Below are 13,972 nucleotides of genomic sequence, written 5' to 3'. Positions count from 1 at the left end.
AGTCATCTAATATGTGAATCTGACTTATATCCAGAATAGCTTTCCAGACTTCTGGTTGAACATCTTCAAAATGACAGAAAATTCACCACCACAACAACCAGACATGCTTTAATTAAAGAAAGATGTTCCTTATGTTAGACTAAAAGCTTTCTTTTAATTAATTTTTATTGGCGTATAGTTGCTTTACAACGCTGTGTTAGTTTCTGCTGTACAGCAAAGTGAATCAGCTATACATATATATATATATATATATCCCCTCTTTTTTGGATTTCCTTCCCATTTAGGTCACCACAGAGCACTGAGTAGAGTTCCCTGTACTGTACAGTAGGTTCTCACTAGTTATCTATTTTATACATAGTAATGTATATATGTCAATCCCAATCTACCAATTCATCCCACACCCCTCCTTCCCCTCTTGGTATCCATACATTTGTTCTCTACTTCTGTGTCTCTCTTTCTGCTTTGCAAATAAGTTCATCTGTACCATTTTTCTAGATTCTACATATAAGCGATATTATATAATATTTGTTTTTCTCTTTCTGACTTACTTCACTCTGTATGACAATCTCTAGGTCTATCCACGTCTTCACAAATGGCACAATTTCATTCCTTTTTATGGCTGAGTAATGTTCCACTGTATATATGTACCACATCTTCTTTATCCATTCCTCTGTTGATGGACACTTAGGTTGCTTCCATGTCATGGCAACTGTAAATAGTGCTGCAGTTAACATTGGGGTTCATGTATCTTTTTGAATTATGGTTTTCTTCAGGTATATGCCCAGGAGTGGGATTGCTAGGTCATATGGTAGTTCTACTTTTAGTTTTTTAAGGAACCTCCATACTGTTCTCCATAGTGGCTGTAACAATTTACATTCCCACCAGCAGTGCAGGAGATTTCCCTTTTCTCAACGCCCTCTCCAGCATTTATTGTTTGTAGATTTTTTGATGATGACCATTCTGACCGGTGTGAGGTGATACCTCATTGTGGTTTTGACTTGCATTTCTCTAATAATTAGTGATGTTGAGCATCCTTTCATGTGTTTGTTGGCAATCTGTATATCTTCTTTGGAGAAATGTCTATTCAGGTCTTCTGCCCATTTTTGGATTGGGTTGTTTGTTTTTTTGATATTGAGCTCCATGAGCTGTTTGTATATTTTGGAGATTAATCCTTTGTCCGTTGCTTTGCTTGCAAATATTTTCTTTCATTCTGAGGGTTGTCTTTTCATCTTGTTTATGGTTTCCTTTGCTATGCCAAAGCTTTTAAGTTTAATTAAGTCCCATTTGTTTATTTTTGTTTTTATTTTCATTACTCTAGTAGGTGGGTCAAAAAAGATCTTGCTACAGTTTATATCAAAGTATGTTCTGCCTATGTTTTCCTCTAAGAGTTTTATAGGATCCTGCCTTACATTTAGGTCTTTAATCCATTTTGCGTTTATTTTTGTGTATGGTGTTAGGGAGTATTCTAATTTCATTCTTTTACATGTCGCTCTCCAGTTTTCCCAGCACCACTTATTGAAGAGGCTGTCTTTTCTCCATTGTATAATCTTGCCTCGTTTGTCATAGGTTAGGTGACCATAGGTCGGTTGATCTCTGGGCTTCCTATCCTATTTCATTGATCTGTATTTCTGTTTTTGTGCCAATACCATACTGTCTTTGTCCCAGTGCCGTACATACTTGTAACTTTGTAGTATAGCCTGAAGTCAGGGAGCCTGATTCCTCCAGCTCAGTTTTTCTTTCTCAAGATTGGTTTGGCTATTTGGGGTATTTTGCGATTTTTCACAGAATTAGAATAAAATCTTTCTGAAGTAAATTCTACTCATTAGTTCTGATTCTGCCATTTGGACAAATAGAATCACTACGTAATAGGACTTCAGGAATTTGAAGAAAACTGGAATGGTATTTCTCCCCACCACTCTGCCAGCCACCTTAGATCCTCTGTCCAGCAAAAATTCTTTTAGATCAACTCAGCAGTGTAGCCCTGGCCCATGCCTTCAGCTTCATCTATTACAAACACAGAAACAGACCCCCCAGAACACCTATATACCCACTCAGATTACTTCCACTCAGATCTAAATGTTGGGGGCTTCCTAAGCATCATATGTTTTCACAAACCTTTGTGCCTTTTCTCATGACTGTTACATAGGAATGGTTTTTAATTCCACCACTTATAAAATTACAGCTCTCTAGCAGAAGCTAATGAGACCAACTAGCTAACCATAGGAATATTTTTCAGGAGAATGGATCAGACAAGAAGTTGCCAGTAGCTCATAAATGTCCAGAGCTGTAGGACAAATTTGGACTTACTCAGGGCCAACATTGTAATATTCAAGTTGGTCCTGTCTTGCAAGCAGGACATGGCAGAAGGTTTTCTAGGCTGTGGGCTGTGTTCTGAGTTAAGAGCCTTCACTCTCACCTGCTGTTTTAGTCAGAGAAGCCTGCCTGCACTCACACAGAACTCCACAGTCCTAGTCCAGTCAGGAGTTCCTTGGGCATCCCTCCATATGGTCTTTCAGAGACTCGGGCTTCTTTCATCTAGTGGCTCCTCTAGGAGCCTTGAAGTCCTCCACTGGATCTTTTGCATCTTGTCAAGAGATGAGGGAAGAGAGAGCATGGGGATTATGCAGGAAGTTTTAGGAGCAGGAGATGGTTTACATTTCACACATTCCACTTCTCACGTTCCATTAACCAGAACTCAGTTACATGACCCATATAACTGCAGGGAAGGCTCGGAAATGTAATTTAGCTGTGTGCCCAGAAGGAAAAGGCAGCAGGGTTTGGTGAGCACACCTTCCTTATCCTTGAGGTGATACCAGTTTGGTCTCTTTTTCCCCAAAACCTTCAGTGATTCCCTGTTGCCTACCGAATTTAGAACAGGCTCTTAGAGACCCGAGCCTAGCCTTCCAGCTAAACGGGTGATTTCATTATTCCCCAAGCATACCCTACCCTTTCACTCTTCCATGCCTTTATTCAGGCACTTTCTTCTGCCTTGGGCACCCTACATCTCTTATTCTTGAAATCTTATCAGTCATTCAAGGTCCATTCAAGAAGTCACTCTTCATTCCCACTGGTCTGCCTTATGTTGTAGTTACCTGTTTACTTGTACTATCACCTCCCTCCAGACTCCCTGAGGGCAAGCAATGTGTCTTATCCATTTTGCATCACTGACAACCTCTAGGAAGTGCCTGGGAGTGCTCAATGAAATATTTGTTCAATGGAGTTACTTTTATTTAAATTATTTCCTTAAAGAGAAAATGCAGTGTATTTTTCAGTAGCTTTCCTTTTTTTCTTTTTTTCTCTTTTTCTATGAGGAAAAATGTTTGTGGTAGTGGTTCTCAGATGATACTGAGCACAAGAACCACTTGGGGGTTAATCTTAACCACTTGTTAAGATTATAGATTTCTGTTGCCCCCCCCACGCACAAGATTCTAATTCTATAGATCTGATAGATCTGGTGTTGGACCCCAGGATCTGCATTTTTATAAGTGCCCTGGGAGCGTGGGAGGGTTAAAGCGGGGAAGGATTCACATCATATGACCCCTAGATTGTACTTTCAGAAATATTGCAACATGGTGTGTGTCATTACGCCCATTAATGGACTACTATTCCCTTCCTTTAACAAAACAGATCAGTTCATTAACAGAGGGACAGGTAGCATGCGGAGCGGTAAAAATCAAGATGTTTGTCATATTGCCTTTGGATCCAAAGTTCTTGGACCACCTCCTCTCTCTGGCAGAAGAAATAACATGAGGATATTCAGTGAGGTAGGAGCAAGGTTTCAACAGCTTATGTAAGCATGGATGGCATGGGATGGGAAGGGTTTTTTTCCCAATGCAGAGGGAAAAAAAAGAGGGAGAGAGACTACATGCCAAAAGCAGAGGGCTTGAATAAATTTGGAACAGAAATTCTGGATTTTAAAAGACCTCAAAACTGTTTTCTTTTCCTCATGTCAAAGCAATTAACATTTTTGAGCATTCTTTTCATTAAATATGTGCACAAAACTTAAAGGCAAATATATGTGAGCACATTTTGTGGTCTCCTTCAAAAAGGAGTTGGATCATCACCAGACACCTTATAATGAACAGATTCTCAAATGTTATATTTTCATTTTTAATTTCCTCTGAATTTCTGACATACACAGTGATTTTCATTTCAACTCCTACCTACTAAAGATGGAGTGTAGCAAATGAGCACATTTTAATTTGTGTCCATGAGATTTGGTTGTCTTCTGTTTTACCTTACATTATATTTATCTCCTATTTCTTTCTAATTTTCTACCATAATTTCCCTCTCCACCAACTTTTTAATCTTCTCATTTCCTCTAGTTTGTTTTTACCTCACTATTTGTCCAGCTATTTTTCTATGTAGATTCTACAAGAAATAAGTGCAATTCCTATATTTTAAAATATAGATTAATTCCTTTTCCTTATAGACAGTAAGATCTGTTGGGTCCAAAAATAACCAATCGTGCCAGCAGTCTACAGTAGAGAAGTGTGTTAACAGGACAGAAATGTCAACCTTGCTGTTATCTGAGTCTGAGGCACAAGGAGATAAAGAAAATATTGGCCACATAAAGCAGACTGTACCTATTCATGGTAAGAATCATGCATAAAGATTGAGAGCTAGTGAAAACAGTGAGAAATGTTAAGATAAATCCATAGTTATATTCTTGACTAGATCTTAAGTCCAGAGAATTATCATTTAAAAATGAAAATGGTGGTGGATATTGTAATATGTTTAGAATTCTTGTACCGTATATTATCTTCTGGAACCTGTCATTCTGTTTATTCTGTTATTTTACATGGCTGTAGTACCCTGTATTTTTACTTTCTGATAACAGTGGGAAAATAGTATAGTATCCTATTATTGCTATGTCTTGGAAACCCCATGTACATTTTAAGTGTTCTTAGTTTTACCTTTTAATTAATCTCTTCCATTTGTAAAGTGCTCTTTATTTTCTCTCACTGGTACAAAAACAACCCTGTTGGTGAAGAAAAGTTTTATCCCGTTTTATAGATTGAGAATTCAGGGCTAAGAGAGTAAGTGATTTGCAATTTGTAATCACTGGAAAGAATTGAGACCAGAACCCAAGGCTTACCACTCCCTGTCAGTTTGTCCACTTTAACTGGTCTGACTTTTGTGAACATTGAAAAGGGGAGGCATTTGTGTTCATTTTATTTGATTTAGAATTTAACAATCACTGTTAGAGACTCTATCTCCCATGGAGTATAAAACTGAGATAAGGAAATAAATAACATAGCTATTCAGTCCCAGTTTTACCACTGTCTGTGAGACCTTGATCAAGTTTCTTAAACCCTACAAGCCTCAGTTTCCCCATCTGTAAACGGGGATACAATTACTACTAGCACTAGTAGTAGTAAGAAATAACAGCTGCCTCAAAGGGTCAGTATGAGAATTCAGTGAGAACAGTCAGTCAGGCACATCATATTGTGCCAAGAATTTAAATGTTCAGAAAATATCAAATGCTGCTGTGAATATTATTATTATTATTGTTACAGAATTAAATTACACTTAGGAATTCTTCAAGATTGATCTCAGTTCTGCAGGGTTCTTTTGGAAACTACCCTCTAAGCTCTTGTTGAATCAAACTTAAATCTTTTAAAGGAAAAAATAATTTTTCTGTATTGGCTGTCAATTTCATTTTAAAATATTTTTTAATATAGCATGTTGCAAGATTAACATTAATCTAATTACTTGTAGCTCTCTATATGGTTATATTACATGAATAAAATGTATCAGTAGTTTGTTTTTTCTTTAACACCTTTATTAGAGTATAATTGCTTTACAGTGGTGTGTTAGTTTCTGCTTTATAAGAGAATCAGCTATACATATACATATATCCCCATATCTCCTCCCTCTTGCATCTCCCTCCCACCCTCCCTATCCCACCCCTCTAGGTGGTCACAAAGCACCGAGCTGATCTCCCTGTGCTGTGCGGCTGCTTCCCACTAGCTCTCTATTTTACATTTGGTGATGAAAGCCTGATACAATTCTAATATTGGAATAGAAATAAACACCTGTTTCCTATAAAGGAATAAGTTGTGTTTTTTATACAGCTTTACGTTTTGTCAAAATGATACATGAACATTCTCATCATAGCTATAATTATATTTACTGAGTTATTTCAAACTATATAGTACTTTCTGTTCTGGCTTTTTGTTCTTTGATATGAAAATGTACCAGCCAATCTGCATATTATGCATCCACATCCCCCTCAAGAACCATCAGCTGATAAGAATAATAACAGGAGAAGATTTCAGTTAAAAAGAACCAGCAGAGAAAGGACAGAGACACCCAGCGGTATGGTACTAATTCAATACTATCTTATATCTGTATATTATTCAGAGCAATGGAATCTCTCTCTGCAGGTTGTAAATTTCAAGGGATTATGAACCAATTCATTTAAAATATAAATATCTGTTCTACAAGATTACGGAAATCAAATTTTTTACAAAAGAATTGCTCTATAGCCCTAACAGAGATTTGTTGGATTAAATAGACAGTACCACAAAAATAAAGGACTTCCTACTTCTACTCGCAAAGGCTGAATAAGCTTAAATTATTGATTTTTTTTTAATGGCCCAAATTTGATAGAAGTTCCTGCCTGCAGACTTCACTAAAATTGAACTTAACTCATCATTTTTCATTTTTCATTTATCTCTCCTCTTTTTAAATTGGGCCCTTTCTAGTTTGTTTTTTACATTTGCTGTCTCTCCTTTTGGACTCCTTGCCATCTACTGTAATGTAGGTTAAAGTTTCAACTCTTTGTAACCAGTAAAGCATTAGAGAAATATAGTTGGCTATTATAGTTATTGCTTAAAATATTAGATTTGAGGCATGTATGTATAGATTTGTATACACATGCATTAGTCTATCCTGAATCAAGCCCAGAATGTATCATGTACACACCTGTTAGCATAATTTCTCAAAAATATAGATTTCTTGGGTAGGCCAAAATTCTGCTTGCTAGGTTTCATGTTATTATTATAAAATAGTAGATAGAAAAATTACTTCTGCAATAATGCCTGTATCCATTTTTCTTAAGGTGCTGAAGGAAAGAGCTTCATTTAAAAGAGTTGAGTTCAGTAAAAACTGTAATTTAAAGAAAACACTCCATTTTGTATGGAACCAAAGTAAAAAATATAGGACCTTTTAAAAATTATATGGGTTTTGGAATTCCTTTTATTGCGTATTGTAAAACTTAAATTTAAAATGTCCCCATGCAAATATCAAGGAATTTTAAGATGAACCTCTACAAAAATGCAGCTGAGTTCATCTTAAAATACTCTCCTGAAAAAGAAAAAAACTGCATATAATCTGTATTGTCACCTCTTACTTGCTTTTCAATAATCAAATAGAAAAGTATACCGCAGTACCATCTTCAAAAATTAATGTATATATATATATATATATCAAAAGAAGTAATATAGAGGAAAATACTTATTCCAATAAAGGCAATTCTTCAGGAAATAACAGAAATGAACGTAAAGCAACAACTGTCCTCACCAGTGTGTTCCAACAGAGAACAGAGACATTGAACCCCAGCTCTCCAGCACCCCAGTCTCCTGATCAATCAGGTTAGCATCTTTATTATTACCATAATTTCTAACGATTAATAAAATATAAATATGTTAAATATTTCAAACCCGGTCATTTTGAAAAGTCATGATGCAGTCACTTGCTAAAATATATCATTTTTTTCAATCTCTTTTTAACCCCAATTTTATGTCAGACTTTAATGGATGAAGGAGTATTTTTATTTTCAAGTTTTAATGCACAAGCGGTCCTGTTCAGAATGAAAGTTTAAAACTTTCATATAACATTTCATATAACATTTTCATATAACATTGTCACCCTCCCCAAAGATTATCTATTATTGCACTTCTCCAATCCTCTTTATAATGGAGACAGTTGGAATATAGAGCATTGAACCCATCAACATATCTTGCCTAGCAGGTGTGTGGTACTTTTACAAAGGCAAATTGTTTTTGAGCTAGGGAAAAAGGAAAATAAATGGAAATTGTTTGTAGGTTGTCAGTCTCATTTATGCAGTGTTGAAGCCTTCATTAAAATGTTAGGCGCAATTAGTGTCTCTAGCATAAATCTGACTGTGTAGAAAAACTAATTAGATGTTTAGGTGATCATTCTTGCATTTATCTTGTTTGCTGCAATATTGTGATTACACAGTAATTTACATATTTTCCTAAGAAAACACACCAAATTATTCATTACAATTGATATGGAAATACTTGAGGTAAAACTACAAATTCCAAAGAAGCATGTGGTAGTGAGATAATTAGAGTTCTTTTGGTGTAAGAACACTTCTTTTACTTTGACTTTTTGACAGTTAATAATATGTTTGGTGCTAGATCATACAAGTTGTTTAATTGCATAATGAAGATCCCCAGGATCTTTTCCTCCGGTTTTCTTTACGTATCCTTGTACGTAATGCAACACATTGGTTTTTGTAATTGTATTCAAGGTTTACTAAAGCACATACTGTGTTCACAAGGCACCTACTAGGTGCTTAGCACCAGGCAAAAGTTTGCTGTCCAAAAGAGGACAACCCAGTGAATCTATTCATTTCACCTGACCACAGCTAACACTGACTCAGGACCCTCCACATTTTCTCTGAATGTGGTCAGATTGGGTATTGATATATTCAACCTGTTATTGACCATTTACCTACAGAAAATATGAAAGCCTTGTCCCTAATAGGTTTTCTCTAAGAAATGTATATTTATTGCCCTTTTTATAGGCAAGTTATGTTATATAATCAGTCTTAGGTTAAGAAATAGGTGAATACAGTTGAGAAGAATACAATTTTATTTGTGCCATCAATTTAATTTTTATTAAAGGTCTTTTTGTTTGCTTTCTGCTTTTGCTTTTGTAGTGTTAGCTTTAAAGTTTCAAGTGAGCAAATCTTAGGTCTTGGTTACTCTTCATGTGATGATAAATATAATATAATTCAAGAGTCAGGAGTAAAATTACCACGTCTACATTGTGGTTCTGCAGAACACGAATTCTTGTAAGATTTTCACCATTGACACAATGCAGCAAAAAATAAATTAAAAAAAAAAAAAAAAGACTAAGTTGAGAAAATGCTCAACTTTTCCTGCTGTCATTCTAAAGAAGAAAGTAAGCCTGCTTTTAATTATGTTTATTATAGAGATTTGTTTTTTCCAGGTCATAGAATTATAAAGTCTATTTCAATGTTAAATAAAGATTAAAATTTTTTAAAGTTTTGATAAAAATGTATCTCAGTTGTAGTATATAGTATTTTTAAAGAAAACAATGTGCAAAAAGATTTTCATATCAAAACATTCTCTCCTAAAATTAAATTAAAATTGAACATAAAGGTCCTTTTCACCAGCAGAATTCACCAGTCACATTAACAAATATTTCTGTGGATTTGCTTTTGACAAGTCTAGTCAGTTTAATCTATGAGTTGTCCTGTACGGATGAGTAGAATGGAGAGGGAAAGACTGTCAGCCTTTTCGTGGTTTTCCTCTCCTCCATGTTTTATAATCTGAACAAGGCCCAGATACTTTGTTTAAAGAGCTTGTTAAGTACTCTGTCCCCCTGAAATTAAAAGAAATTAGTAACTCAAACCCTTTTAAATTTGGAAGATTTTCCCCCTCTGAAATACCAAATTAATGAGGCTGTGCTATAAAGAACTTGCTGCAAGACAGATGATAATTATTTCAGACTTACAAATTCCCTGGCCAGTGTTTCAACTCAGATGGAGAGGAAGCACAAATGAGTTGCCCGTATCTATGAGCACTATCTGTGGGTTAAATGTTTAGCAGGTTACAAGATGGTGGATAAATTGCCTTCCTTGGCTTTTGCATTATTTGATAAATCTCTGTTTCAACAAGAAGGAATATTAACCTAACTACCTGCCTAAAATAACACTTATGGAACACTGTTCTAATTTTTGTCATCTTTTGCAAATGTCAGATGAGTGGATATTTCCTGAAAATGATGACCACATCCCCCATTTGGCCTCCAGCACGCAGTCTCTACTTCTGGATGAAAACTCCTGCAACACCTCACACCTGTGGCTAGAAGCCAGCAAGAAAAATGAACATGACCAACAGACAGAGGAAACCCAGATTGTTCCAAAGGATATTTTCACTTTTTCATCAAGACCACGATCAGCACCTCATGGAAAGACTCAGAATATGTCCCCAGAGGGGTGCCCATTTATTTTGGATCTAAAAGAGGATACCAGTGTAATAAGGAGAGACACCCAATTGGAGGATGATTTTTATGGTGGTGATAGCACTGAAGAGGTACATTGCTTGATGAGTGAAATAGTTCTAAAGCACAGTTCTATTGTCTCCAGCTAAGCCCTAAAACTAGTTGAAATGAAAGAGGGGAAGTCAACTGCTATTTATAAAAATGCAGCAGATTGCAATGTTAGTCAACAGTTGCCTCAGATTGTTATGGTAACTCTAAATTGCTGCCTTTTTTATTAACAGTCAGCCATTTTCATTTTTAATTATGGAAACCAGTTTTTGGTTTGATTTTCTTTTTTCATTTTAACCTTTGCCTCACAGAGTGAGAAATAATAATGCAGTTTAGTTATATGATAGCATGCATGTCCAGTAAAATATTGAGAACACATTGTTCTAGATCTCTGGGGAAATTGTGTTGCAGTTGCTAAGCATTCTGAATTGACACTTTTCTGGCTTCCTAACTCCCCTGCCATCTTTTCACCTTAGACCTATTAGGACTCATTATTTTCCATATGGTTCCAGAATTTCAAGAGTTGTGCCAATTAAAGTTTAAGTAATGAATCATGGATTAGTGCTGGGGCTTGCCTTACAGGAGGTTTTCTGTTTGCAATTATTTAGAATACACCTATATCTCATAAATCAGTAAATTCATAAAAAGTTTTTTAATAACTAATTAAATATCAAACTGAATGTAGTTCTGAAACATTTTTTTTAAACTTAATGTAACTCTTTTTCCCCGTATGAAATGAATTTATTTGTGATATTTCTTTAGCATTGTTCTTTAATAATAGGCATTTATATTTTCTAGAAAAAATAATTATCTTAAAAGCAGATTATAGTCAAGTTATGGTTTAGTGAAATTATACAGATCATTTATATGTAGAAATTATAGAAATAATCAGAAAAACTTTTTTTATATGCTTACAAAACTTTTTTTTAACAACTGTATCTGATTAAGAATACCCCTTTCAACAGTGGGATATACATTAAGTCCACAGCTCCTACCTTCAGAGCCAGTTGAGAATATGGTGAGATTGTTCAGGCAGTAATTATGTTTTTTTGCAACTTTTAATGAGTTTCTGTAGCAAAGTGCATGGGGAAATCCTTTTTTATAACCTCCTTACTTCTGAGTGTGATGAAACTATTAGTCATACCAAACATAAACCTACTACAAACCCCTTTATGCATAAGTGCATAAATAGTACATTTTAAATGTGCTGTGAACAACTTTATCCCTTTCACCCTACATAAAATTAAGCTATAAAACTGTAAAATGAATATGTCTTCAGCATCTAGTATTGCCCCCATCCCAGCTGTCAATTCTTATACAGTATTAATTGACTAATCTGATAAATCATACCATTTTGTTAATGGGGTAGGCCCATCCCCTTCCCATGTGCACAGCTTACCTAACTCAAAAGAATTACTGTGATGGGGGCAATGTCATGGCAGGTAGGAAATAATAGTTCTCTGGAAAACTTTGAGGGAAGTATTATGTAGAAACAGTCCTTTAAATAACACCCCATGAGGAACTTACCTCTCCACCTATATGAAGGAAAAGCCTTGAGAAGAAGCAATAGAGCTTTATGGGAAAATGAAGAATACTAGTTCTGTATATTTTAATTTGCTATCACTTTATGTGCTTCCTTTTGCTACTAGCTACTCTACTTCTGACATCCTTCAACATTTATTGTGCAGACATGTAGTTGTTACCAACTACATGAAATTGAAAATTAATTTATCATGCATTTTCAGAGCTCAGATTGGCATAGCTCTCTGGTCACCCCTGTCCCAAGACCATCAGAATATGGCCTGAGTCTGTAGTGGGACGATATCATTGCTAACACCTGCCCTGGCCCACCTTTAGTCAGAGCCTACTAAGAGTGGCAGCCAGAGAGAGGGGCAGAAGCCTTGCCATGTTATGCAAGCTTTGAGGTTTGCTGTTAGAGGCAATAACAAGATACAAACTAAAATACAGATGACTAACAAAAGTGCTAGGCTATATTTAAACAAGTTCTAGAATTTGTAATGATCCCTTTTTTATCAAATTGGTTTTTTGGGAGCTTTTTGTAAATTCTTTTCCTGTAGGATTATTTCTCCCATTTATTATATAAGTCAAAGGGAAATTAGATTACATACTTTATTTTATTTATTTTTTAAGAAGTTTTCATTTAATTTGTCAAAATTACAAAACACTTTCTTTGTTTTGCTCTCAAAATACAGTGAATCTGTCTTCATGTTCTGGATGCTTAGTTTTTTGTTTTGGGGGGATTTTTTTGTTAATTTTTTTTTTTTTTTTTGGAGTATAATTGCTTTACAATGTTGTGTTACTTTCTGCTATGCAATGAAGTGTGTCAGCTATATGTATACATATATCCCCTCACTCTTGGACCTCCCTCCCACCCCTCCATCCCACCCATATACAGATTACATATCTTAAATGTTTACTTACATATAGTCTTTGAAGAAAAATCAGTTGATTTAGGCATTCTTACTATTGTTGCATTATTTTATTTATTTATTTATTTTTAAACTTGCCTTCCATTTCTTTTCTTTTCTTTTAATTAATTTATTTATTTTGGCTGCGCCAGGTCTTAGTTGCGGCACTCAGGATCTTCGTTGCGGTGTGCGGGATCTTTTTTTTAGTTGCACCATGCGAACTCTTAGTTGCAGCATTTATGTGGGATCTAGTTCCCTGACCAGGGATCGAACCCGGGTCCCCTGCATTGGGAGCTCGGAGTCTTACCCACTGGACCACATGGGAAGTCCCTAGTTGCATTATTGTAGAATGTTATATCGTTAGAGTAACACTATTTTATCTAAGGAAAACAATGTCATGCTATAAATAATGGTGGACAGATGAGTAATAATTGGCATTGCTTATTATGCTTGAAGTTTATAACTTGTAGTTAAAAGACTTTATTTGGTGTTAGACCATTTGAATATTTTTAAAGGGAAGTTAGATGTATTCAGAAGCAAAAAACTAGGCACAATCATGGTATTATAATAGAGAAAAAATATACATATGACAGTAAAGACTAATTAAAATAAGCTTTCAATTATTGTAGTTTAAGTCCCTAATAATCAGTTCACATTTGAGATCTTCATCAGTGTGAGAGCCTTAAAAGTATGATTTTTTTTTTGCATATTCTCATCTTAGTCTTGGCTTTACTATATATTTTATTCCCTAGGCAGACATATATACTAATTTTCCTGATACTCAATTAATTTTGAATTTGTACTTCTTATCTGAAAAGCACACTATGGAAATATATCTGGTAGTGAGTTATAAAATAAGACTACCACGTAAAATGAATTATCTAGGAAAGCTGTTAAAACAGAGTACCCTTCATACAACTGCAGCTTCTGAAAGAAAAAAAAAAAGCATGTTACTATTATCATCTCTGTTTTGTATTTTATGCCATTTTTCCCAACGTGGCTTTGGGTATATATACCTGGTTGGTGATTTGAAATACTTAGCTTTCTATTAGTATTTTATTACTTCTCTAATTCAATTTTTTATCTAGAAATATAGTCATTTTCTTCCTTTTGTTTTGTTTTGTTTTGTTTTGTAGGTTTTGGCCCTACAGCCAAATAAAGATTTTTCTGTGGAAGCATAATGCCATCTAATTACCATGTCAGTGTGGTTGCTTGTAATTTGGACATAGAAATGTAGAAATATTGATAGAAATTATTGTGAGCTCTATGAA

General features: G+C 35.1%; 1 protein-coding gene across 1 annotated transcript in view; it reads left to right on the top strand.

The window, feature by feature from the left end:
- Window positions 1-13,972, top strand: part of CFAP20DC (CFAP20 domain containing) — a 272,252-nt gene that overhangs the window by 160,004 nt on the left and 98,276 nt on the right. The window contains exons 8-12 of the mRNA XM_007469022.1: window positions 3,628-3,764; window positions 4,433-4,595; window positions 6,205-6,321; window positions 7,476-7,598; window positions 9,982-10,316. Of these exons, the coding sequence (XP_007469084.1) occupies window positions 3,628-3,764; window positions 4,433-4,595; window positions 6,205-6,321; window positions 7,476-7,598; window positions 9,982-10,316 (875 nt within the window). The remainder of the gene's footprint in view (window positions 1-3,627; window positions 3,765-4,432; window positions 4,596-6,204; window positions 6,322-7,475; window positions 7,599-9,981; window positions 10,317-13,972) is intronic.

The sequence above is a fragment of the Lipotes vexillifer genome, unplaced genomic scaffold (genome assembly GCF_000442215.2).
Source record: "Lipotes vexillifer unplaced genomic scaffold, Lipotes_vexillifer_v1.1 scaffold989, whole genome shotgun sequence".
Taxonomy (NCBI): domain Eukaryota; kingdom Metazoa; phylum Chordata; class Mammalia; order Artiodactyla; family Lipotidae; genus Lipotes; species Lipotes vexillifer.
Note: the sequence above shows the minus strand (reverse complement) of the source record. Positions and strands in the feature narration are given on the sequence as shown.